This window comes from Barbus barbus, assembly GCF_936440315.1.
Source record: "Barbus barbus genome assembly, chromosome: 24".
Lineage (NCBI taxonomy): Eukaryota > Metazoa > Chordata > Actinopteri > Cypriniformes > Cyprinidae > Barbus > Barbus barbus.
The window spans coordinates 17,693,736-17,720,374 of record NC_136752.1 but is presented as its reverse complement, the minus strand read 5'-3'; the positions used below and the strand labels follow the sequence as shown (position 1 = coordinate 17,720,374).

The 26,639-nt window shown below is 39.6% G+C and overlaps 3 protein-coding genes across 5 annotated transcripts in view; 1 reads left to right on the top strand and 2 right to left on the bottom strand.

Annotated features, from left to right (window-relative positions):
* The window catches only part of ino80 (INO80 complex ATPase subunit), a 40,878-nt gene extending 32,100 nt beyond the window's left edge, over positions 1–8,778 (top strand). For 2 of the 3 annotated variants that reach the window (XM_079375616.1, XM_079375614.1), the window contains exons 29-37: positions 239–333; positions 675–747; positions 2,075–2,233; positions 2,644–2,746; positions 3,278–3,366; positions 3,873–4,034; positions 4,312–4,471; positions 7,082–7,303; positions 7,387–8,778. In XM_079375616.1, the coding sequence (XP_079231742.1) occupies positions 239–333; positions 675–747; positions 2,075–2,233; positions 2,644–2,746; positions 3,278–3,366; positions 3,873–4,034; positions 4,312–4,471; positions 7,082–7,303; positions 7,387–7,589 (1,266 nt within the window). In that variant the 3' untranslated portion in view covers positions 7,590–8,778. The remainder of the gene's footprint in view (positions 1–238; positions 334–674; positions 748–2,074; positions 2,234–2,643; positions 2,747–3,277; positions 3,367–3,872; positions 4,035–4,311; positions 4,472–7,081; positions 7,304–7,386) is intronic. The other variant, XM_079375615.1, reaches the window with a different exon arrangement.
* Positions 8,595–11,158, bottom strand: chac1 (ChaC, cation transport regulator homolog 1 (E. coli)). Its single transcript, XM_079375617.1, has 3 exons — positions 10,336–11,158; positions 10,188–10,223; positions 8,595–9,781 (listed from the first exon to the last, which is right to left on the bottom strand). Exons 1-3 carry the CDS (start codon positions 10,504–10,506, stop codon positions 9,398–9,400), a joined length of 591 nt encoding a protein of 196 aa, XP_079231743.1. The 5' UTR covers positions 10,507–11,158; the 3' UTR covers positions 8,595–9,397.
* A 6,703-nt stretch (positions 11,159–17,861) lies between these two features.
* dll4 (delta-like 4) lies at positions 17,862–25,910 on the bottom strand. The gene is made up of 11 exons (XM_079375197.1): positions 25,475–25,910; positions 25,086–25,346; positions 24,732–24,789; positions 23,814–24,077; positions 22,077–22,137; positions 21,741–21,871; positions 21,342–21,511; positions 20,667–20,886; positions 19,826–20,546; positions 19,241–19,349; positions 17,862–18,930 (listed from the first exon to the last, which is right to left on the bottom strand). Exons 1-11 carry the CDS (start codon positions 25,526–25,528, stop codon positions 18,925–18,927), a joined length of 2,055 nt encoding a protein of 684 aa, XP_079231323.1. The 5' UTR covers positions 25,529–25,910; the 3' UTR covers positions 17,862–18,924.
* Positions 25,911–26,639: the final 729 nt, after the last annotated feature.

The following is a 26,639-nucleotide window of genomic DNA, read 5'->3' as shown; positions in this document are numbered from 1 at the left end:
CAGTGGAGTTGAGACTTCACTCTGGGTGGCGTTGGAGAGTGGGAGGTCATCTGAGAAGAGTCTGCAATGCTAACGAGGATCTATGGTGGTGTGTTAAGGGGGACATTACTGAAAACCGGCCCTGCAGATTTTTTGAGAGGATTAAAGTGAAATAGACATACCAGTTTCATATCGTTGACTTCTTCGCCTGCATGATTTTCCATTTTCTTACTTGAAATGTTTCTCAACTGTCCTGCAGGAGTACATGGTGTACCGCAAGCATACTTACATGAGACTGGATGGTTCATCCAAGATTTCGGAGCGGCGGGACATGGTGGCTGACTTCCAGAGCCGGTGAGTTTTCAACTAGTTTTCAGCGGCCCGACAGCAAGGCTTTTCTTAAACCTAATTGGGGGTTGTTTTTCCAAAATGTCACCAAGCGTAAATTCCTCATCCCTGACAGTGCTGTCAGGGTTTTGCGCTCTCTTCTCTTTCCCCACCCTTCCTCACAGGGTCTGGTTTGCATTAGATCAGCTCTCTGTGGGTGCAGTGGGCTCTGGTTTTTATTTTCTAGAGGAGTGTGCTGTATATTGAAACGTCTGTCTGTGTAAATCCTGGGCAATTGGGCAGGCCCCTTAAAGAGCACAATCTGCCTCCACTTTATTTGCTTTCTCTCACTGTTCTGGTCTTTGCAGGACGGATATTTTTGTCTTCCTCCTCAGTACCAGAGCCGGAGGCCTGGGGATCAACCTGACAGCTGCAGACACGGTGAGGCCGTAGCCCATCAGCACATCATGATTACAAGATCGCCTTCCCCCCACCGGAGGCCATGAGGGGGGAGGCCTCTAATATTGGATGAAATCAAAGACATTTAGCACTCATGTAATAATAGCTGCTGAACTCGTTGACCTTAACACAGACACTTTGACCAAATGGTCGGAATGTAACACGACCAACCACAGTTTGTTTTGTTTGGGGGTGGGTTTATCTGAAATGATGGATATCGCAATAACAGAAAGTTATTAAATAAACAAATAACGGTGCAGCAGTCTCTGGAGGTGGTTACACAGAAAACGCTAAAAACAAACAAATTTTTTTTTACTATTGAATATGTTCTGTTTGTAATAATTAAAATATTACAATATATATTAAATATATTAAAATAATAAGAACTGATTATTTGGCATAACTCAGAAAATGAAAATCGGCAAAAAAAGTCAGCAAAATGTGCAGGTCAGCTTGAGGATATCAAGTTTATTTACTACTACATGCATGCTACATATATCTAATATATATGCAAAATATATTTGTGCAAAATTTAATTGGCTTTTATATTGTCACTTTACTGAAATTAAAGAATATTATTTTGTATTATCTAAAAAATATTTACTTTACTGTTAAAAACCATGTATAGAATAAAGTATTGAACTGTTTTTGAAAATTAGTATTGAAAATTATTGCATTTAGCATAATTCAGTTATTAAATTTTCATGTTAACTTTGACAGCCCTAATGGAATAAAGGGAATGCTTTTTTTTTATCCTAGTGAATAAATAGTGAATGTTCACCTTTAAACTGATGCTCTGTGGACAGTTTTCACATGTTGTTTTTGCTAAATGTTGACAACAATGTTTAAATTAGTATATAAAACTTAACTTGAATATTACCTGACAGCATATTTTTGTAATTGATTTATTTTTTTAACTAAAGCATAAAACTGTGCTCACTGTATCAGCCCGGTACCTTGCTGACTTGACTTTTTCAAGTGGACTGATAAAAAAAAAACCTCTGCTTTTATTCCCATGTTGAATTGGGTCAGCCAATCAGATAAGAGCTTGCCAGATCCAGAAAGTGCTTTTTAGTTTTGTGTACAGTAACATTTAAAATGTATTCATTTGGCCGATGCATCAGTACACATCAGATGGTTAGTGAATTGACTGTGGAGGTGTGCGATCTGAGGCTTAAACAGCATTTTAAACCAGTGTGGATTATATGTGCAAGAATAAAAATACAATCTGTGGAATTGCCTTGAATAGGAATGAGTTCATAAGAGGAGATCATTTCATGTGACCAATTTAGCCATTTCCTCTTTCCAGGTGATCTTCTATGACAGTGACTGGAACCCCACAGTTGACCAGCAGGCCATGGATCGAGCCCACAGACTTGGACAAACCAAGCAGGTCACAGTCTATCGGCTAATATGCAAAGGGACAATTGAGGAACGCATCCTACAGAGAGCCAAAGAAAAGAGTGAGGTTAGTACACAGGATTGAGTGCCTTCCTCGGGCCAGAAGGTTACACAAAATATAATGTAACACGTTTTCCTTTTAATTCAGCTAATTCTGCAATGGTTAGACAAATTACCCTTTTTTCTCCTGATAGCTTACATCAGTCAGTTTAAGTTACAAAGCTATATTTATCTAAATGTCAAAACTCAGAAGAGTCTTTGCAGTAACAAGGTGGTTAAAGGAATATTTAGCCCATGGTTTTTACTCTAATTACAACTAATTGTACTGTAATTGCATATGTGTGCTAAACATGTAGTCCAGGATGTCTGTATCAACACATCATTATAGTTTGTTTTCTCTTCTTTCTGCTCTTACTGATTTGATTTATTTATTTTCTCTCTCAATAATCACTTTCGGCTGTGGGATCTGCACTTCAGATTCAGAGGATGGTAATATCAGGAGGAAATTTTAAACCTGACACCCTGAAGCCCAAAGAGGTGGTCAGCTTGCTGCTGGATGATGAGGAGCTGGAGAAAAAATGTGAGTTACCACTCCGTTTATGATACTAAATGCATATGTGACCCTGGACCACAAAACCAGTCATAAGGGTCAATCATCTGAAAGCTGAATAAATAAGCTTTCCATTGATGTATGGTTTGTTAGGATAGGACTGAGATATTTGGCCGAGATACAACTATTTGAAAATCTGGAATCTGAGGGTGCAAAAAAAAATCAAAATATTGAGAAAATCACCTTTAAAGTTGTCCAAATGAAGTACTTAGCAATGCATATTACTAATCAAAAATTAAGTTTTGATATATTTACAGTAGGAAATTTGCAAAATATCTTCATGGAACATGATCTTTACTTAATGTTCTAATGATTTTTGGCATAAAAGAAAAATCTATAATTTTGACGCATACAATATATTGTTGACTATTGCTACAAATATACCCCAGCGACTTAAGACTGGTTTTGTGGTCCAGGGTCACATATGTGTAATCTAAATGAGTTAATAAATTAATTAATTGCTCGGCTCTGATTGGATGGTTTGGTTGTGTTTCCGGGCAGTGCGTTTAAGGCAGGAAGAGAAACGGCAGCTGGAGGAAAGCAGTAAGGTGAAAGAGCGGAAGAGGAAGAGGGAGAAGTATGCAGAAAGGGTAAGTACCCTCAGCTGTAAAGTGATGAAGAATCTACTTCCTCTGCAGTGGAGTTGAACAATAATAAAAATAAATAAATATATAAATATACATATACATGATTACTATGCATAATAAGTTTTAATATATTTACTGTAGGAAAGTTACAAAATATCTTCATGGAATATGATCTTTACTTAATATCCTAATGATTTTTGGCATAAAAGAAAAATCAATAATTTTGACCCATACAATGTATTGTTGGCTATTGCTACAAATATACCCCAGCGACTTAAGACTGGTTTTGTGGTCCAGGGTCACATATAATACTGAAGTAGCACTGCTTTATATTCATTATCACATTTTACATTATCACATTATCATAATTTTTTTTACTATCAGGATGTTCTTAATGTAGAAGTCCATATAGATATTATAACAATTTATTTTATATGTGAACATCAAGAAAATGCCCTAACCACCCTTGTCCAACTGTCTTGTTTCCATGCATCCCTCTCATTTTAAAGAAGAGAAAGGAGGATGACCCAGACACTAAGAGGAAGAAGGAAGGTGTGAATGTGGTCATCCCTTTTGTCCCGTCTGCAGACAACTCCAATCTGTCAGCAGATGGAGAAGACTCATTCATCAGTGTGGACATGGACTCTGCCATGCCCAGCCCCTTCAGTGAGGTAAGAATGTATGAGACTCTATTCGTATGCACTTCCTAGACTGGATTGAACTGTGTGAACCTGATAATGTTTATTGAACATGTGAGAACTTTCCCAACGAATGGATGATTTCTATAGAGCTATTATGCCATTGTCAACACGCATCCTCTCATTTACTTGCTACATTGATCTCACGCCGCTCTTCCTCCTCCTCATCCATCTCCTGATCCTGCTGTGTTTCCTTCGTGGTGCTGTCCCTCTGTCCCTGTCTCACCCCCAGAACTATGTGTCCCTGCAGATCTCGTTGAGCAGTGAGCTCCAGCCCAGCTCCATTCCTGCTGACGAAAGCAGCAGCGACATGCTGGTAATTGTGGACGAACCTGTGTCTTCTGCTCCACAGTCCCGTGCCACCAACTCTCCCGCTTCCATTGCCGGGTCTGTGTCTGATACGATGAATGGTGGGTGCCCTTTTTTAATTCTTGTTAGTTTTTAATTACATTCAGACTTATATAGCTCACAGAAATCTTTGTTGTATTACACACATACATAAAATTACACACATTAAAGTGCCCCTATTATGGGTAATGAAAGGTTCATATTTTGGTTTTGGGAGTCCCCAATAACAGGTTGACATGCATGCAAGGTCAAAAAACACTTTCATTGTCTTATAATCTGCATTTCTTTTTACCTTACTTGCTCAACGACTCCCAAAAGATTCGCTGAATGATTCATTTTTCCAAACCCCTCCTTTGCATGACACTAATCTGCTGTGATTGGTCCGATTGGCCTCATTTTCATTTCATCATGCCTGTAATGCCTGATAAAGCAGCATTTGTGAGCCAGTGCTGCTTTGTGTACAGCGTTACCGGGGAAACCACTATTTTACTGCTGCAAAAGTGGCACCTAGTGTCAAAGAATGAATTTGCATTTTCATTCAGACCAATGCAAAAAGACCAACAAGTGGGCGGGCAATATGCTAATGTTTCATGTTGATGTCAACATGAAGCGGCTTGGGATTAGTTTTAAAAACTAAGTCATTTCAATGATTCAGAGTCGACTCTTGCTTTTGAGAGACAAAAACTTTATACACGGTGCACTTTTAGATTTAAAACTTAGGATGTTTTCACTCACTTAGCGCTGTGTTATACACTGCATGAAAGGTCATTTTCAAAAATCCATAATAATAATCCATAATTAGTGCATGTCTCTTTAAATGCAAATGAGCTGCTACTCCCCGCCTCCTTTTCCAGAATAGGGCTGTGCCTTTACAGCTAGTTCCTCAAATACTCTGCTAAAAAACATCTATTTGCTTTTGATTATCATATCTATCATGCTGAAATCATGCGTTTTAAACCATATTAGTTTAAACTTCTGATAGACGGTTTTCTGAGCACACACATCTGAAGTAAAAACACAGAAACAGAAAAGCGGCTGTCACACGGCTTGTGAGTAACTAAACTAAGTTCTTTTTCATGTCTTATTGCGCTTAAACTTTCAAATACACACAAGTTTGTTAAAAACACACGAGTTTCAAAAACAGTCGGTTATGTCTGTGAAGGTAAACAGCTGGGAAAGAAATCACATGTCTATATTAGATCTGTGTGGCAGCAGCGCATGAAAGAAGCATAATATAATATAAGCATAATATAACAAAATGACAGCACCGTGTTTGGAAACATGTAGATTTAGGGGCGGTAATATTAAAATATATTTCCCCTTACCACGTCATGGGGGAAGCAAAATCTCACATGTTCGTTTTTTCACAAGCTTGCAGAGAAAGGCTTACCAAAAAAAATTTACTGGGTTGTTATTTTTCACGTTTTCTGGGTTGGTAGATGCACTAGGGACCCAATTCTAGCACTTAAACATGGTAATAGTCAGATTTTTATGATATATCACCTATAAGAGTTTTTTTCAGTCTAAAAACCTACATTTGCTACAACTTATACGTGGTTGTTGGGGCTTATTGGTTTACTGTTCAAATCCATAACTATAGTTTAAGAGGGTCACATTTAGCACAGATCTGGCTGCCTTCATGTCGAGTGATGAGCAGTGCTAATAAGCAGTGTTGTAGTTTAGGCCATAAAGCTGAGAGCGCATAGGTTTGTGGGATTGAGCTTGCCTGTGAAACGCGAGCAGAACTGTGGCTATGAAGGAGACATGGTGTGCGTGAGTCTGGGCCGCAGTGGCTCAGACAGCCTTGGCATGCAACCTCATAATAAACTGAGAATTAGAGGACAAATGGCACACTCCAACAATTTAGAAGAAATATATTGATGTGTTTGACTGGCACATAATCTGTTAAATAGTTGTAGATCTGTGAAATCACAGTTTGAGGATACACTACCAAGTTTGGAGTTGGTAATTTTATTAAGGTTTTTGAAAGAATTCTTTTATGCTCACCAAGGCTGCATTTATTTGATCAAAAATACAGTAAAAACAGTATTATTGTGAAATATTTTTACAATTTAAAATAACTGATTTCCTTTGTAATATACTAAAATGTAATTTAATCCTGTGATGGAAAAGCTGCATTTTCAGAAGCCCTTAAAGGATTAGTAAACATTTCCGGATAATTTATTCACCCCATGTCTTGCAATATGTTCATGCCTTTCTTTCTTCAGTTCAGTCGAAAAGAAATTAAGGTATTTGAGGAAAACGCTCTAGGATTTTTCTCACCGAGGAATAAGGATAAGGGTCTTATCTAGCGAAACAATCGGTCATCTTCTATTAAAAAAAAAAAAAAAAAAACACTGGTTAAAAAAAGTATCCTTTTTTTTTAGAAAATGACAGACCGTTTGGCTAGAGTAGACCCTTATTCCTCGACTGGGATTGTGTAGAGCCATTTGAAACTGCACTGAAACTGCAATTTGGACCTTAAACCCACTGGGTCCCATTGAAGTCCATTATATGGAGAAAAATCCTGTAATGTTTTCCTCAAAAATCTTGAGTTAATTTCAACTGAAGAAAGACATGAACATCTTGGATGACATGGAGGTAAATCAATTATTCTGGAAGTGAACTAATCTTTTAATCCTAACCCATTTCATCACATGACTCTCTCTCAGGTGTCTCCTCCCAAGATATATCCAGTCCAGGCAGGGGAAGGTCCAGTCGGAGTCGAGGACGACCCAAAGGCTCTGGAGGAGCTGGGAAGTCGTCTTCTGTGAGGAAGGGAAGAGGACGGAAGTCCACCGCGGGCAGTGCTGCAGCCATGGCGGGGGCGATGGCAGGGGCGGCAGCAGCGTCTGCAGCTGCGTATGCCGCATACGGCTACAGTGTGTCCAAAGGTAACAGATTCGACTTTGACTGGCAGAACTCCTGGTGAAAAGGTCTATAACAGTTCATCCATTGTTAATCAACCCTCTTCCAGGTATTCCAGCAACTGGCTCCTTACAACCGGCTCTCATTCGGTCTTCAACCACACCTGCCTGTATTCCAGCTGGCACCTCCTCCCCCCAGGCTAAAGGAAGCGCTTTGGCCACCAACTCACAGACTTTAGCACACGGCAGTTCACAATGCCAACACAACCCCACTAAGAGAGGCAAAGGACCCAGCAACCACAGTGGGCAGTAGCAGCTTTTGTGAACATTCACTTTTTGATTGTAGCATGGGCAGTGCATTTTCAGTCCCAGGTTGGCAATTCTCACGCTGACAATGTTGAGCCGTTATCACACCACAAGCCCTACTGTCACTGTGAAACCCGACCTGATGGCCACCCCAATTTAGCATCCATTTCGGGGGCTGGTGAGCAGGAACAGCAGGTTGCGCACTTTCCTAAAATCAAAAACAAGTCACTTTTCCATTGAGAATTTGATCTTCAGAATATGAAATTTAACTAATTGTTCCTTCATACAAAAAATAGCCATTGCAAAGGCTGACAAAAGAGTTTGTTATTCCAGTGACAGCTCTTTTTTTGTTTTTTGATGACCAAGTAAGCAAAGGGCAACAAGGCCAATTGAAAGATCAAAGAGTTTTCTTCATCTTCTGGCAGTGATCATGAGATGTTCAGCGTCATTGTGAGCAGAGATGAGTTGAAATGGGAATGGGGTAGGAATGTTGGTTATCGAACGCCCTCTCGAACAACATCTTTACCTTGAACACATAGGAACAGATAAGACTGCTTTTGTAAAATCACTCTTATTTTTGTAGGACAGTCTTGTTGACATTAGTTCAATTAAGATACCGAATGGCCAAATGTTTATTTGCTGCAAATTCAAAGATTTTGGCTTAAATACTAATATATATTTTCTCCTGGGAAGAATACAAGAAATCAATGTTTTTTGTAGTAAATGCAATGAAAAAATGTCTGAAGTGAGTGCTGCTTAAAAAACATCACTGCTCAGATTGTAACTTAAAATACTTGGATGTGAAATGTATCATAGCTTATTGGATGTGAAATGTATCATAGCTTAAGTTAAAACTTGGTAATTTATGATGATCTCTGCTAGTTGTAAATTGTATCAAAGCTGTTTTATTTTTAAATAACACGATGAAAAGTCCATAATTTTGTTGCATCTGTGACATATGGCTATGGTTTTGAGGAAGGCCATTTCTGGGTTTATTTTTTCTTTAAATGTTATGATAAATGTTCTATGTATGTAAATACTTCAAGGGTATCATCCCTTTCAAAGTTCTCCATTTTCCTGCAATTGCTTGTCTATTTTTATAGGTCAGTGTAAATACCTGAAGAGAAAAACCCAAACGGTCCTTTTACTAACTTGGAGAAAAACTAAATAAACATTGATTTGAAATTTTCACATATAATGTTGCTTTTGCCTATCAACTTTCTGCCTGTTTTTAAAATGCAAGTCTACTTGAGTCAAATCTTGTCACCATTTTCTCTCATATTCAACACAGATAACGACTTCATTTCACACCAAACACACTTGACAATCAGGTTACAGGTTCTCTGAAGGTTTTAATGTGCAAAAGGAAAACCATTGTAATGGCTTAACGGTATTCTGCTTCAGTGCAAATTAAAATGGAAGTGTATTGCCCAGTCTCATGCCCACACATTCAAAACAAAAATGTGAACAGCTTTAGAACTGGACAAACTTTGGCAATACATTGTCACATAAGCACACCTTTGTACTACAGCACCATATACTTAGGTCAAGAGCACAAGACAATGAGAACTGACAGTATGCATGATGTCACATATAGAATAACATAGCCTTAAATACCATGTTCCCTTTATACAGTATGTTTACTGTAGTACAGTAAGTTTTAATAGCTTGGTATAGGGAGAATTAAATATTTGAATAGCCACTAAAATCACAAAATCACACCTCAAGGACAGCAACATTGACTTAATGATAGGTCCTTAATAGTGTTTGGACTAAATGTTGACCTATTTAATGTTTTACAGAACATACAGGTGTCTAGCCTGCTAACAATATGGGTCTAATGGTGGTGAGAACAGCTGCCTCGATGGAGAATAGGTGAGGGTCATCCACATCAGGGCAGCTGACTCTCATGAACTCCGCCAGGCGAAGAAGGTACTCGATGTTGTGGCCCGACATCCCCTTGCACACAGCGATCTGAGCGGCAATTTTCTCTGTACTGGCAGGCCCCAGGTAAATAGGGTTGTCAGGTGTAGCGATGTAAACCAGAGCCTGGACAGGTGACTGGTTTGTGCCCTGCGGGAAGAAGTCTACGAACTGGGTCAGGTAGCCGCCTCTTACTGCCTCCCTTACATTCAGATACTTGAGAGACTCCTCGACCTGAGAGCCGGTCACTTCGAAGGCAACACCCCAGGTGCACGCCTGTGTATGAAAACAAGAGGTTAGTCCCACATAGTGAGGGGAACCAGTATTTAAAAAGACAGTCCACTCAAAAAAAAAAAAAAAACACATTGTAACTTGCTTATTCTCATGTTGTTCCAAACCTGAATAACTTTCTTCCAGCAGAAATAAAAGATGTTAGGCAGAATGACAGCCTCGGTCACAATTTGCTTTCATTGCATCTATTTGTTTTTATACAACGAAAGTAAATGGAGACTGGCTGTCATTCAACTTGACATTTTTAGTGTTTAGCGGAAATCAGTCAGTACAGGTTTGAAACAACGCAAGAAAAAGGAAAAAAAAGTAACATCGTTACGCCCACAAAATGTGATATTTCTCGGTTGTCTATTCATAGCGTTGTTCCTCTAAAAGCGGAAGTTCCACTTACGTCATCCTCCTCGATGAGCGTCACCACTCTTCCGGGCTGTTATGGAAATACGCAAGACTCAATGAGTTTCAATAGAGGAGCTCTTCAGGTATTTAGTTGTACGTTTTTTATAAAACTATATTTTTTTTTATAAATAAAAGAAACTCACCATCTCATCATCTCCACGATGAAAATTGTCCCCGTGCCAGAAGCGTCTCTTGTACCCATTAATATAGCCGACCTTGCTCCTCTTGTACTTGAAGTCTGGTTTCCAAACCAACGAGCCGTACCCAAAGATCCACAGACTGGATTTTCCAGCGACGATGTCTTGAGGTTTCATCTTTACAGGATGGTACGAGGATAGAAAGGGTAGTGGTTTACGCTTTGATGTAACAGCTGCTTTGCGCTAAATTAATGGGCCCACAAGCTAACTGGCTAGCGTTAGCTTCCTCCGATCAAGCAGGAGAGGTATCGGTTGGCTCACGGCTATACCGCGGACGGTAGCAGAGCCCAACTGCTTGGCAGTTGTGATGGTGATGTCCCGCAAATCGCTTTTCTTTGCCTGGTGCATGCCGATGCCGTGCAGTTACCGCATTATTGCTTTAGAACTCCATCTTGGCCTCTTCGGCTCTATCAACTAGAATAAAACGCAAAAGCTGTTGCTAGCTCACCAGCCAGCCTGCTGTTTACCAACAGACCTCTACCCAGTCTCACGACACTTTAAAGTCGGAAGAAATAGCCTTTCAACCGTTGCTTTCGCGCACTCTAGCCCGCCGTGCTGCTGTTCCTCCTCAGCGGATGATGAAATGTAGTTAGCTTTGAGGCAGACTATATGTGACGGTGTCTATGGGCGTATCTGATCTAGCTCAAAATCCTGGCCAATCACAGTTTAGATAGGACGGGGCGTTTTATCTTCTATCCAATAAAATAATCTCGCCGTGACTCTGTAAGCGCATACCTGTCTGATTGGCTCACGAACCAGGAAAAAACGCGAGAGGCTGTTTCATTTCATAGGCGAGTCAGACGTCAGTCACAGAAAACTCTCACGCTCATTGGCCAGAGAATCTGTCGCTTAAAGTCTGTTCGGCTGATGCAACTTGAAACAAGCGTTTCAAGCGGCGATACTGGAACAAAACGTACTGAGAGTATTGCATCAGGCCTTTAAGAATGTTATTTGACACCGAAAACCGCTGAATGCACATACAAGGTAGCAGATTTGACCTCGTATAAAGTCTTCATTGGAAGATATATTAATTAATATATTATAACAGGACATAATACATGAGAAAATAATATAACATTCATCCATTTATCCATAGCAGGGATGCTGAAGTGTAACTCAGCATCTCGGAGCGATAATATAATATAATATAAGATGTCCACGATTTCCATTTTTATTTTATATGCAGTAGTCTAGTCAATTAAATGCATTTTGCATTGCCACCAGAAATTGTAACATCCTTCAGAAATCTCCATTCAGTTTTATCCTATCATGACTGCTGAGACAGATTAGTTTCTTCCTAAAGATCTTTTAAGCTATGGCATCGGCTTGTATTTTAGATCTCCTTTGTCTGTAATCTCTATCTGTGATAGTGTCACATATTTCAGACCTTTCCAATAAATACACAAACGATTTTTCCTACATTTCTAATCTTTCTACAAACCTGTGACATCCAGTGCCACATTCTTGACAGGGTCAACCACATGTGTTTATCTCTATTTTGTTTACATCTCATGCTCTGATTATTTACATATTATGATAAAGTTAAGGTGATCAGTACTATAAATTCGGAAAGTACATGTTGTTTGTCCTTAGAATGTTCTTAGCAAAACAAATATTTATGTACTGACCTGTTGTCTGTCTGGAAGATTCAGAGTCTTATTAGATTAATGTTTTTTTGAGTATTATATATCTGACCAGCCTGAGAACAACAACATGACAGCATCATGAAACTATTAAGAAATACAGGCAGGTCAGACTTCAGTAGCATCACAGTTCTTTTGTCTGCCCTGTTTTGGATTTACGCCTTAGGTTGATGAGTTTTGTCAGGCCGGTTTAAGCCATTAGTCTACCATAGTGACTCATTTAATATTCCCTCTGTAGCAATACAGATGTAACATTTTTCTGATGTCAACAGAAAGAATTAGTAGCTTACCCATGTTATTTTAGTTTTGCAAGCCTGTTAGTCATTTTTTTTCCAGGTAAATGAGTCACTGAATTTCAAAACAATTAGATCAGAGACAATATTATATTTGCTATTTTTTGCTGCTATTTTGTTCTTCTCAAAAGTTCAAATTAGTCCAATTTCGTTTTATAAACAAAACACCCCTCTGCCCCTGGCCACCCCTGGACATTTCCTTGTAGTATAGCTTAGGCTCTTCTTTGGTTAAAATAGGATTATCTATAAATAGAGGTATTAGCTGGCATCATAAGATACAAGCACATGTAAGCTCCTTAAAGGTCTGCATGATGCACAAGCCTTTCTCTGCCTATAGCTCAGGCAGACGGGGGAGCTCCAGAGACCAGACCTTTCACGGGACAGCCTGTTTACTTTCTCCAGTGCAGTAAACTTAGGTGCGGACACGCTAGGCCCCTGCTGACCTTATATGAATGACAAATTCAGAATGGAAAGAGGGTTGTGTGAATCTCACATGTGTTGTACTTGCCGTTTGTTTGCGTGGTTCTTTTTAGCCATTACTAACCAGTTTCTAAAGCCATACTTTTTTTTAAAAGTTTTTTTTTAAGCTACTGAAAGTTTTATTAGCATAACTGATTGAATGTTTAAATTAATCAATGTAATTGTATTATAATTGATATGTAATTTGACGAAGCTCATTATTTAAAAAATGTACAACATTCGGATCTTCATGCTGCTTACGTTGGCTCATGTTAGTTTGATGTTATGTTGATGACTAGTTGAACTAGTTTCAGCTAATCAGGAACATGCCGTCGTCAAATGTTCAAAAACAAAAACACACATGTACTGTATGTCTTGCAGAGAATGGGCTTGCCATATGGGGGGAGACCAAGAAATCTGCTCCCAAAATAAACAGACCCAAAATCTTGGAAAAAATACATTCCCATGCCCCGTGCACACACATAGTGCACTTAAACATTCTTCCTGCCATACATGATAAAATGCAGGGAGCATTTCAGGCATGGTGTATTTCATGTAATGTTAGTTTTTTTTCCAACTGGTTCACTAATAGATGAGAATGTTTGATAATTATATATTTAATTTAATCATCAATTTGTAGGCAATTTTGATCTTACTTTTAATTTCTTTATTATTATTATTATTATTGTTATTTTGATAATGTTCAGATGGAAAAATGTTATCATTAGCCTACTCACCCTCATGTTCTTTATGCATGTATGACTTTCTTTATTATTTAGAACACGATATAAAAAAAAAATCTCATCGTATTTAAAGATATTATGAAGAACATTCAACTATTATTGTCCATAGAATGAAAGTGAAATGGGTCAAAAACAAATATATATAAATATAATTTTGCCTGTGTTAATGCTAACTCCATAAATTTTGGCTCAGGTGTGTATTTTTATTGGAATTTTAATATTCCACCCTCATTTCCTTTAATAAGTCTATTTTACTCTAGGTACAAAAAAGTGAAACACTCAGTACCATTTGGACAAAAATGTCCCCATTGAAACCCATTAAAACTGCTATTTTTAATCGCAGTGCCATTTAACTGTAAAATTATGCAATTTTTGTTAATAGGCGTTCATTCTGTTGGCTTCAAAATTAAATTTTTTGCTATTTTTTACCAGATAGTGCCATTTTTTTCAGGTTTGGTCTGTAAAGGGTGTTTAAAGGGGAAGACGTGGAAGTCGTGACCTAATGGTTAGAGAGTCGGACTCGTAATCCAAAGGTTGCGGGTTCGAGTCTCGGGCCGGCAGGGATTGTAGGTGGGGGGAGTGAATGTCCAGCGCTCTCTCCAACCTCAGTACTATGACTGAGGTGCCCTTGAGCAAGGCACCGAACCCCCAACTGCTCCCCGAGCACCGCAGCATGGCTGCCCACTGCTCCTGGTGTGTGTTCACGGTGTGTGTGTGTGTTTTTTTTTTTTTTAGTGACATTCAGCCAAGTATGGTGACCCATACTCGGAATTCGTGCTCTGCATTTAACCCATCCAACGTGCACACACACAGCAGTGAACACACACACACCGTGAACACACACCCGGAGCAGTGGGCAGCCATTTTATACTGCAGCGCCCGGGGAGCAGTTGGGGGTTCGGTGCCTTGCTCAAGGGCACCTCAGTCGTGGTATTGAGGGTGGAGAGAGCGCTGGACATTCACTCCCCCACCTACAATCCCTGCCGGCCCGAGACTCGAACCTGCAACCTTTAGATTACAAGTCCGACTCTCTAACCATTAGGCCACGACTTCCCCAAAGGTTCGGTGAAAGCGGCTTAGCAGAGTGAGCACTCAGTCGTGTTCACTGCTGTGTGTGTGCACGTTGGATGGGTTAAATGCAGAGCACAAATTCCGAGTATGGGTCGCCATACTTGGCAGTATGTCACTTCACTTATAAAGCAAATACTCGCTTTATGCCTGTTTTCTGCTTCTGCATGTTGTAGAGCCAATTGGATAAATAATGCAGCTATAATTGTGTGGGTATGTTGGTATAGATGTCAAAGTGTAGTTTGTATGTGTGTCATAAAAAAATTGTGTGTGTGTACTGTACTTGTAATATTTGAGAAAGAAAAACTCTACTGTAAATCACAAATCCAAGCACTGTGTGCACCAGCAGAGTTTTGCTGGCATCTAATGGGGAAAATTTGGTACTGCGCCCAAACAAAATCTTACTGAGAGCTCATTTTTTGAGATATCAACCTCAAATTTGGAACACAACTTGTTTAAATTTATGGCTTTAATTTTATGGCAGGTTTAGAGTTCAACATGTAACATAAAAAATATATTTTATATAAAATATTGTTAATAAAGCATTTTCATAAACTTAAACTTCTATAACTTTATTTTTTTGGTTTCATTTGTTAAACTTTTTTTACTTCAATGATAATCTGCCATGGGTATTCTTTAAAATGAGACCAAACTTAACTCTGTGCTCCTAAGCTTAAAATTTTTATGCACTAGGTACACAAAATTGCCCCTCAACGCCTTTTGGACAAAAATGTCCCCATTGAAACCCATTAAAACTGCTATTTTTAATTGCAGTGCAACTGTAAAATTATGCAATTTTTGCTAATAGACTTTCAATCTGTTGTCAAGGCTTCAAATTTAAATTTTTTTACCAGATGGTGCCATTTTTTCAGGTTTGGTCTATAAAGGGTCTATAAAGCAAATACTCACTTTATTCCTGTTTTCTGCTTCTGCATAATATAGAGCCAATTGGAAAATAATGCAGCTATAATTGTTTGGGTGTGTTTGTATAGATGTCAGAGTGTGGTTTGTATGTGTGTCATTAAAAAATAGTGTGTGTACGTGTGTGTTCTTGTAATATTTGAGAAAGAAAAACTCTACTGTAAATCACAAATCCAAGCATTTTGTGCACCAGTTTTGCTGGCATCTAATGGGGAAAATTTGGTACTGCGCCCAAACAAAATTTTACTGAAAGCTAATTTATTTAGATATCAACCTCAAATTTGGAACACAACTTGTTTAGATTTATGGCTTTGATTTTCTAGCAGGTTTAGAGTTCAATATGTTTCATATATAAAATATTCATAAAATAATATATAAAATATTGTTCATAAATAATTTTCATAAACTTAAGCCTGTATAACTTTTTTTTTGGTATCACTTTTTGAACTTTTTTTACTCCAACAATAATCTGCCATGGGTCTTCTTTAAAATGAGACAAACTTAAGTCTATGCTCCCAAGCTTCCAATTTTTATGACCGTTTTTTTGACATGGACATTTTTGTCCACTATGGACCTAAATGTAACTTTTTTATTAATGCACAAGGGTTAAAAAATGAAACTAGCAGCTTGTGTTACTGTACAAACCTCATGGGCATTTTAGTGACATCTAGTGTTAGTGAAGGGAAATTTCAGATGGAGGGCCTCTGGGTTTGCTGGATTTCTGGCTCATGATAGCTGTGTTTTGGACATCATGTGCTTTAAATTGTACATTTTAGTATTGCATTTGAATGCTGTTTTAGGAAGGCATTAATGTGCAATTTCAGGTTCAGAAAAAGTTAATTTGTGTTGTTTACCCATGTTACTCTTTTGACTGCACACGGCTGGCCGTGTCAAAATCTAATGAATGTTTAGCATCCTCCTATCAAGGATGTTTTCACATTCCACAGCCCAGATTTCAAAATACTCGTGAAATGAAATCAATAGTCTTGATTTGATGCCCCCCTCCCCTTTTGTTATGAGCTCGTTTCCTGAAACTTTTGGGGATCCGTACAAATACAGAGAACGAAGAAAGAAAGAGATGCGTGAGAAAAGCGTTTGGCCAGTGCCGGCATGTTGTGCATTTTTTAATCAGACAGGAAGCAGGAAATGATGTCACTGGGTCACAAACAGGATGCAGTGATTATAACACAATGAGAATGCCTGGCCATGCGATTTAAACCCAGAGGCCAGAGAGCAGAGCGCACACACACATACACACTTGCAGTTGCGGCAGGAGGGGTTCGGGTAACAGGTTGCATTGCAAAAGCTTTAGCGTAAGACTAATTGCTCCGATAACAAGTGTTTAGTGCTCCGGCCGCTGACGGAAATTCTCTCCAAACCTTTCCAAAATGTGTTTATTCTTCCTAAGCGTCCTTTTGACCCAAGCACAGACAAGGATGCTTAGATGACATGGATGAACAGGATGTGTGTGTGGAGTATGTTTGCGTGGCACAGATTTGTTGTTGGTTGTTGATTATGTTGCTCTTTGGAATGGAAAGAAACCTGAGCTTGACCTCCTGGAAAACCATTTCTGGTTTAGTACTTAGTTAAATTCAAAAACGCATCTCCTGCATGGCCCTCTGCTGCCTTGCATGGGGTCTCATAATATTGACTTTGGCCAGGGTGATGGGAAGGATGAATCTCGGAGCTGAACATCAAATGAAAGTCTAAATTGCCTTATTTTTTATGATGCATATCAACTATTTAAATTGCCAATCAAGCCTTAGCTGACCTTTGCACCCTTTAGGTGACTCTGTACAGGCTGTTCTGCTCTGGCAGGCCGATAGGGTCTTTGATTAACTGAATTCTTTTTTAATAAAAACCTCGCTTTTTTCCTATTCGTTCCATGTTACATGCCAAGGCCACATACACAGCTCCGGTCGATTCTTTTGTTGTGGATCGAGATGTCTCCTTCAGACCCGAAGGCGAGGCTGAGGCCCTCGGAGCTGGAACTCGTTTGCGTCTGTAGATAAGTGTGTGTGTTTTCTTTACGGGTGCTCTGCAGAGCAGCGCCATGATGAGCCTGGTGAGAGGGGTGGCATATGCCGCTGTTTTTATGGCAGGGCAAGGTTGCACCCTGGGGCATCTGTTTCGGTTTTCTGAGGAGGGGCCGCTCCTCTGTCGTTTGCGCTCTTCGCCTGTCTTTGTTTCAGAATTTCCAGCTCAAGGGGCCTGTATCCGAGGCAACGGATTTAAATTTCAAGCCAATTTACAACTGGGGAAGGGGAAGGAGGGGGTTGTGAGGTTTTTTTTTCTCAAGACTGAGAGAAAATAGTTCATGGGGAAGTAAAAAATACTGCACATTTGTAAGCAAATTGTTGTTTATATATAATACACAGACAAATGTGAAATTATCAAGAACACAAAGTAGCTTGAAGGAATTAACTTTTTTTATTCTTCAGATGTTTGGTTTCTTATAAATATGCATTATATACAAAATAATAGTATAAAACATATAAAGAGCAGTGTGTCATTATTAAATTAACTCTGGAAATAATCACTTTTAAAAAAATTACATTATTGGTTCTGTATTCTCAAAACTAATTATAGGCAGTCAGTGGTGAGCAGTCGCTTTGTTTTTCAGTTTCTGTCCATTTCTTGTCTTGTACTCATGGGCCGTGTTGCATAAAAGAAGTCAACTTAACTCCCTCTTGGATCTTGCTGGCACAGTTCTGCGTATTACGGTTCTGCAAGTAATTTTTCTTTTCTTCTTTTTTTTCCCATGTTGATTAAATTCTCAAAAAACAATCCAAGAAGACCCTGGGCCCAAACATAGCACTCTATTTAATTCTTTTAAGGCTTTTTTGTGAATTTTCAGCTGCTTACAATCTTATTGTAGAGAGGAGAGCAAAAAGTCTTTTTAAATGATTGATGTTAGCAGTTTTTTTTTCTTCTCAGACATTCATAGCGCTCATCGTTGATTTGTTTGGGTAAGCTCTCTGATTGGTGCTCCCCTCCTCGTTCTTGCATAGCTGGCAATGCTGGTTGAAGGTTTGGAAGTCCCTGGCACCTTCTATTGATTACTTGGCGGACGACGTGTCCATGATTACCGTAAATGATCTTTTTTATTTTTTCCTCGAAGAAGTCCCTTTTCCTTTCAGCCCACGGGGGAAAAACATACCGTAGCAGAAGAGTTCAGAAATCATCCAGGACTGTACACGTTTTGTACACAAACACTTCTTTAACATAAAACTAAACTATTGCATTCGACGAGCAGGACTCTGCTCTCTCCAGTTTCTCAAGTTTCTCAGTGCAGCAGTGGACGTCAATATAAATCTCCAGTCTCTAAGTATTTTTGTAAACAATCCAGAAAAAGATTCTGCTTTGATTGTGTTTTTTCTCCTCTCTTCATAGACATCAGCCTGTAATTTATACCTGTGGAAATTGTCAAAACAAAACAGAGGCTTAGATTATGCTTTGGAATTGATGCATTCCTCTCAATATGTGATGCATTCCTCTCAATATGTACAGTAAGACTATCATAGTTTCATTACAACTTGAAATGCATACAGTAGAATATTTAGTGGCCTAAAAGGCAGGTTTATCCCTTTTCTCTCTATTAACAAGCCTCTGTTCGGTAGCCTAGATTAGTAGACGCTGACAGAATGATAAAATTGTGAACAAGGCCAGCAGATCCCTGCTTGAAACATGGAGATATATTAAGAAATGAAATGATCCTCCTTACCTCAGTTGCTATGACACATTCACTCCTCTCCTCTGCTATTACAAACACAGACTGGTACACGGAGTCCCTTGGGGAACATATCGTTGATATCCTACACTCTGGCTTTTCCCTGCACACACAAATCACGCTTCATGTTAACACAAAGTAAAAGCACATGGGGTAACTATTTATTGTGCTGTGATGGGGGTGAATGTGTTCGGCTCATTTTTTCGCTTTATAGCATTTTGTTCTTTTGCTTTGTTTACAGAGGCTGATGTAAGAAAATCCCTGTAAGAGGAAAAAGCGCTTTTGTTGTGCGGTCCAAATCAATAAAAATCTTTTAATGGGGTAAAAATGCTTCTTGATGTCAATGCCTTAGGGCCCGTGAGTAAAATCCGCATTCGAGCGTGTAAATGTGTGTTGCGGTTGCGGATAACTTCTTTTAGCCAGTATTGATGTTTGTATTACGGTCATCAGGCGAGCACTAAGTGCAAAGGTTAATATACTGGGCGGCACTCTAATGGAGCATGACCTCAGCATAATAAAGCAAATTCAATTAATCCAAACACCTCTATTTATCAAAGTGACATGAAATCCATTTCTTACCTGTACATTCTACTCAATGGTATTTTCTCTTCTAAACACTTTTCGTTTTTATGACTTTTGTCCTCTTGGGATATGACGTCCTTGAACTCTTTCGATGAATTGTAGTCCAAGTGGCAGTTCTTGTGTATGTAATTTGATTTGTCAGGTGTGCAGTCCACCTCCAGGCTGACCTGCTTATTAGTGTTCTTCAACTGGGAGGTGGGGATCAAGTTGTCTCTTTGCGATTCCGACATGTTGTTCATTGCCTCGCCTCGAGTCCTTTCTCCAGATGCCTGCCTGTGAATGTGGCGCAGGGCAATGACCACCATGCAGAGCAGAACCACGAGAGCCACCAAACCCACAGCTAGAGAAACCGCAGCCCACTGGAAGCGATCTTGGGTATCCTCTTTGGTCACAGGAGCGGTGACAGAGTAGTATTCGCAGTGGGGTCCGGAGAAGCCGCTGGGGCAGAAGCAGGCGGGCGGGTTCCCTGGGATGCCCACGCAGGAGCCGCTGTTGAGACAGGGTCTGGACGAACAGGCGTTGGAAGGCCGGTCGCAATTGCGGCCTTCGTATCCCGGGGCGCAGGAGCAGACGTAGTCGTTGATACGGTCGTAGCACGTGCCGCCGTTAGCGCAGGGGTTGTTTGCACAGTCGTTGATGTTGATCTCGCAGCGCTGGCCAGTAAAACCCGCTCGACAGCTGCACATGCGAACGCCCCCCAGGACCACACACAAGCCATCTGTGGATCAGTGGGACAGGTGTCAATGACCAATTTTACATAGATATGCATGCATAGATCTCTGCATCCACAACATTTCTAAATGTAAAAGTTAGAGGCAGAAAAGATGCATTCTCGTACCATTGGCACACGGCAGTGTCGTGCATTTGTCCACTCGTCTCTCGCAATTAAGACCCGTGTAGCCTCTGGGACAGTCACATGCGTAACTGCGCCCATTGTCTTTCTCGTGGCATCTGCCGCCGTGAAAGCACGGGGAGTCTGCGCAGGTGAGCAGACTGTGTTCACAGTGAGTTCCCTCAAAGCCAGGCAGACAGGTGCAGATGTAACCTTTGTCAAGATCCTATAGGGTGAGAGAGGAAGACGCAGATGTTTCATAGAGCTATTTATGGACCCATTTGCATTGTTTTATGTTTGTCCAGTAATTCTAGATGTTGAGAAAACGGCTTTTCAAAGGATGCTTGAATCCATTAATAAGGTCATAACATGGCTAGTGATTAAGCCTGAGGTTTTTCCAAACACTAACAATGAATATTCTGACATGGGCAGATTTTAACATTGAAAAGTCATTTAATATCAAAGATTATCTGTCATATTTTAGTGATTTTAGTATCATTAAAGTCTATTGTGAAGAGGATTAATTTATTTGTGTTTCTTCCAGTCCAAATTCACATTACAGTACAAAACACTAAGCTCGTTAAATGCATGTGGTTTTAATCAAATTCATATACTTAGATTGAGTCAGAATGACTATAAAAACCTGAAGGTTTGGGGCTTTTCAATGAAATAATGACTCACCGAGCAAAGACCTCCATTCTTGCATGGGCTGCTGTCACATTCGCGCACCTCAAGCTCGCAGTTGACCCCAGTGTAACCAGGCCGACAGGTGCAGGTGTAACTGCCCTGACCTGTGTTCATACATGTGGCTCCGTTCACACATGGCTTGTGATGTGTGCAAAAATTCAAATCTGTTTTGAAAGAAATAATAAAAAATGTCAGTATTAGAAAGGGTCATATTTTTCAGCATCAGTGTGAATCACCTTAAGGTTTTCCACGTTTCAGTCACAGATCTACTTGTTCAGTCTTAAACTAGCAATGAGCTAAAGTTCTGTAAGCTCTATTATTACCATGACACTGAGGTCAATGAAGAGTGAGACATTCAGTCAGCTACTGTAACTGTTTAGTGTTTAGTCTTACCTTGGTCACAGAACAGTCCACCCCAGCCCTCTTTACAGTTGCACTGCCATGGTTGCTGACAGGTGCCGTGTTTACAGGCTGGATATTTCCTGCACTCTGTGCAAAGTTTTCCCTGCCATCCTTCTCTGCACCTGCAATACACAAATATGGCAAAAAAAAAAACACTTTAAATATGATTTTTAAAACCCCACTAAACTAGATATTCACATAGGACATTTTTCCATCAAACTATAGCTGCCAAAACTCAAAGCAAATACTATATAGACTATACATGTATGCAAAGACAAAAATGAAAAGGAATATTCCACACTTCATACACAGGCCGTGTATACTTACACACACTCTCCAGGTTTGGAGCAATTGCCATTCGCCTCACTACATCCCTCCAGACAGATCGCTGCATTAAAAGGAAAAGCTCTTGTTAGTAAAGGTTCATGGGTTTACAATAGTTAGTTCAAAGTTATTTTGACTTATTAAAGGTGATGTATGTAATTTCCCCCATGTTAAATCATTTGTCCTCTACCAGCTTAATATCCATTGATTAAAAAGTAAGCCTTTCAGATAGATTCTTTAAATAGTGTACCAAAACACACAGACCTCATTCGGTCTGAAATAACAATGTTGTCTTAGCCATGCTCGGTCAGAACCACCTGTTTGTCCAACAAACGACAGTTCTCAGGTAACTTCTCTTTTTGCAGTAGTGGCACAAAAAATGTGAAGGTTCATACTTATTGAAGATGTAATAAATTAATAAGTGTGATTGACTCATTCTTTGCATTAAGCGTTGATGAACGAAAAACAGAAATGACAGAAACCGTCTATTTAACATCTATTTCCAAGATCTGAGTCCATTTTCCAATAGGAGCATCTATAATTGCATTGGGGCTTTAATTTAATATCAGCTGCTCTTGTATAAACTCAAGTTTAGTATGCTTACTTGTCCATTATAATGGCCTTTAACCAAATAAATCTGCAAGCAGTTGTACAGAACCTGTCTGGCGAGGTCACTGCTTTGGATGCGGGTAATTTACTGTTGCTTGTGTTGAGCTGTCTATGACATTGATTTTGAGCGGGTACCGACCGGCGCTGAACTGCTGGTTAGACCGCAGCAGATGCTCTATCCCAATAACGGACAGCTGCCCCTATTGTTGTTTGTAGTCTGTGCAAACCATATTTGCAGCTGCTACGCTGGAGCGCAACAATGGGGACTACAATTTCGTGGCGCGTGGCGGATAATAATGGCGCGATTAACTCGGCGCGTGCTTGCCATGACGCTCGTGCAGGATTAAATTACCAAGCACGCGCGTTTAGAGTATACATAAACTCTGTCAGCGCCCTGATCAACACCGTGAATTCTCAGAGAAACTACAGCAGTACAAAGAAAAAGCCGAAAGCAAAACACACAAGACTCAAATGAATACAGTCGGCAAACATACGCTTTCCATTAAACCCATAACAATCATTACGATCAAAAGAAGTCAAACCCCAATCTTAAAGGACCTTAAAGGTACATTTATCTGTTACTTACATATAAATAGAATGTTTTCGTTTCAAAATCGTGTTTGATTGACCAAGAAAATAAATTAGAAGAGGTGACCGTAGCAACATCATTGGACGAAACATTGACATGTTAATTATTTGATATTACATATTAATTTAAACACTTATTCACACTAAATGTTATTTATTAGTTAGGCTAATTATAGATTTGCATCTCTCAATTCGCCTGTATGTATATATGTATGTATATGTGTATATATATATATATATATATATATATATATATATATATATATATATATATATATATATATATATATAATATTGTTTAACAGAATTAAAAGCGAGTTTATTTGTGCTAGGGGCCACAAAATACAGTTCTGGGTGTTCCATTTCTAAAATTTCCTATGCAAATTCCTTTTAAAAGGGTAGATCCTAGAGGCCGCTGGCAACACCGTTAACATTATTCAGACATGCTCTAATATGGAACGAGCAAGACACAGAGCTCACACCTAAGCAAAGCCTCACTTTTCAAGCCAAGAGTCCAGTGGTTTGTGATCTCTGATTGCTTACGTTCTTCGCAGTACTCCCCCTTCCAGCCAGGGAGACAGGATAGCTGCCCATCTGGGTTGCAGGTGTAGTGGCCAAAACGGTCATCCCTGGGCGTGCATTTTTTGGAACAACTGTCGCCGTAGTAATTTTCACTGCAGATGAACCGGTAAGAATACCTTAGCTCCGTCTGCTTCCAGCTTTGAACATCCATAGACCATTCAGCCCCTACTTCCAACTTTCTTTGGATGGAAAAAAAGCTTATCTGCAAGTCGGGGTTGTATGTGTCTGCAGAAAAAGAGAAGATTGTGATTAAGTATTTGCTAAATTATTATTTGATTTCTTGTTTTTTTTTATTTTTCTTGGGTTAAAAAGCTTAAATTAAATAAGTAGGTTAGAGTGTGGTGTGATGGTTTTCTTTTTTCTTTTTTGAAAGTGTCTTCAAAAGAAAAAATATAGCCCAACTTTACGTTCTGGGAAGCTGACACATTTGGAGTAAAACTAATGTTTAAATTTCCTCTTCCTTTGAGTTAAGCACAATATTCCCATGGTATTATCCCATTCTAAAGGGCGGGACAGACAAAGGTGTAAAATACAGGAAAATGCAGTCGGACGGTTTTGGCAAGCGCTGCGTATTCTCACCAAAGCCCACTGCGCTTTCCCACGCCAAAAATAAACCAAAGGAAGTTCAATTGTGTTTGAGCATGAGAATGCAAAGGTGTTTGAAGCAATAGGAAAATGCATTACAAATTTATTTTCAATGAACATGTTCCTTAGGAGAAGGATACAGCTTGCCAAGGTTTAATAAAGCTCTATGGACAAAAAAAAAGAAAAGAAAGAAAAGTAGGCTATATAAAACGTTCTAATGAAAAGAGAAGCTTGAAATTATGTATATGTACAATATCGAAGTGTCGCCCTCTAGTGGACAAAATCTAATCTTACCTACAGGTAGATCCGCGTAAGGTGAGTGCCAGGCCTCAATAATCAATGAAAATGATCCCTAGGAGGAAAGAGACATTTAGATTTTCGCCTTTTATATCTAAAACACAAGATTACATACATTATTAAAACATGAGAGGATGTAGCCTATAAATAAAAAATCTTTAAGAAGCAGAAATAAATTAATAACAGCAATTAAAGTGATCCAAATATTGAATCATGTGGAATGGATCAAAACCGTTACTCTGCACATGTTGAACCTGGCTGCATTACAAACTGTTGCTACCCCAACACTGCAATAAAACGCAAACATGTTTCAGCTCATATACGATCAAAAGGAGTTGCATTTGAGCTCACCGGCCAGCCAAAGTTGAACGGCAGTCGAATCGGTGTGCTGAAAGAGCCACCTCCCATGATACTGAACGAGTTTGTCCCCAGCACTGGCGTTATGGCACTTCCAAAGATACAGTCACCTGGAGACACCTCCACCTGGTAGTTTTTTAGGCAAACTCGGAAGAAAGTCCTGCATTCAGGCTTGCATGCATTGCCATTTTTGAGCAAGCCTTTGAAATTTCTGAATTCGTGAAGGTCGAGTTCGAAAACACCAGATCCAAATATCTGAAGGGAAAAATTACACGCGTTACAACATTGCACTGCAAACACTGGCTTACCTACAAAAGTGCGCTCGAGAAACAATTAAGAGAAACGGGGTCCTGCTGACTTTCCACAGGACCTGGGATGTTTACCTGCGTCAAAACGGTCGTGAAAATTGCGATGAGAAAGGTGAGCCAAGCTGCCATGCTTTTCGATTCTCCTGGGCAGCCGCGTCACCCACGATTATATTCCCCGAAAGAGCCTATTCCAATGTAAAGGTGCAATGAAAACAAACGCCGAAGAGCAAAAAGGTATATCCCGCTGCGCGTCCACCCTGCACGGCACTTCAGTGTGCAGGAGCACGTCAAATTTCCAGGTTATCCAAAAGGTGAAGGTGAAACTGGGAAATCAGCATCCAGTCTTATTCCTCTTCGTCTCGAGATATCCACGGAGCATGTTTAGTATTCCACAGTGAGCGCACCGATGTGTTTAGTGTCAATGGTAATGTCTTGTTTTGGTTCTAAACTTTGTGCGTCAGCATCGCGCTGTTGGGTATCCTCGCGCTTCTCGCGTAATTCGTGAATGAAGACTTGTTTCTTGCGTCCCGCAGTATTTATACTGGCTTTGTGTCCGCGCTGCTCATTATATAAACTGTCTATCACTAAACGCCGCCCACTTTATATACTCAGTCAGCCCCCCTCTCTCGACAACAATGATATCCACATTTAATACCCACCACTACGGGGATGATGACCAATTGAGCGCGAGTGATTATTAACAAGCCCAGCATCTGTTGGCATATTTAAAGCAGACACGGTTAAACGCTGATCGTTTCACACCGTGCAATTTGCTCTCATCCAAAACGGAGGAAACTTCGCACAACGTACGCACAGCCTGTTACTTCTCGTTTGTCCCCGTTCCAGTCAATTGCGCGGGTAATTATATTACATCATTGAACGCGTGCGCGGTCAGTGTAGGGTCATACACCTTACCTGATGTTCGTAGAGCCTCTTCATGTTTCTTCCTAAGCGCTATAGTAGGTAATATTTGAATTTGAAGATCTATTTTAAATACATCTTTAAGCATTTCTTTTCATTTTCACAGTTTTATACAAAGTATTTTATTTTTGTATTTTTATCAAAAGCTCACTCCAAGTGATGCCTAATTCAAAATATGATAATGAATAATATTTCCTCATTTAATTTGATACATGCGCTGCACGCGTTGTCCTTTCAGCCTAAATGCAGCGTGCCATTATTGTTGAGTCGCGTGCCCCTCGTTAGAAGCGCATTTCGAGGGCTTTCGTGATGCTTTCAT

Bases quoted from the DNA above. Each gene is read 5' to 3' on its own strand.
- chac1 (XM_079375617.1), bottom strand. From the start codon at position 10,506: ATGAAACCTCAAGACATCGTCGCTGGAAAATCCAGTCTGTGGATCTTT. The intron at 10,224-10,335 runs GTGAGTTTCTTT...TTTCCATAACAG, and splicing joins ATCGTGGAGATGATGAGATG to CCCGGAAGAGTGGTGACGCT. The intron at 9,782-10,187 runs GTAAGTGGAACT...TTTCATACACAG, and splicing joins CGCTCATCGAGGAGGATGAC to GCGTGCACCTGGGGTGTTGC.
- dll4 (XM_079375197.1), bottom strand. From the start codon at position 25,528: ATGGCAGCTTGGCTCACCTTTCTCATCGCAATTTTCACGACCGTTTTG. The intron at 24,078-24,731 runs GTAAGATTAGAT...CTTTTTCTGCAG, and splicing joins TTACGCGGATCTACCTGTAG to ACACATACAACCCCGACTTG. The intron at 19,350-19,825 runs GTAAGAAATGGA...TTGTGTGTGCAG, and splicing joins CCATTGAGTAGAATGTACAG to GGAAAAGCCAGAGTGTAGGA.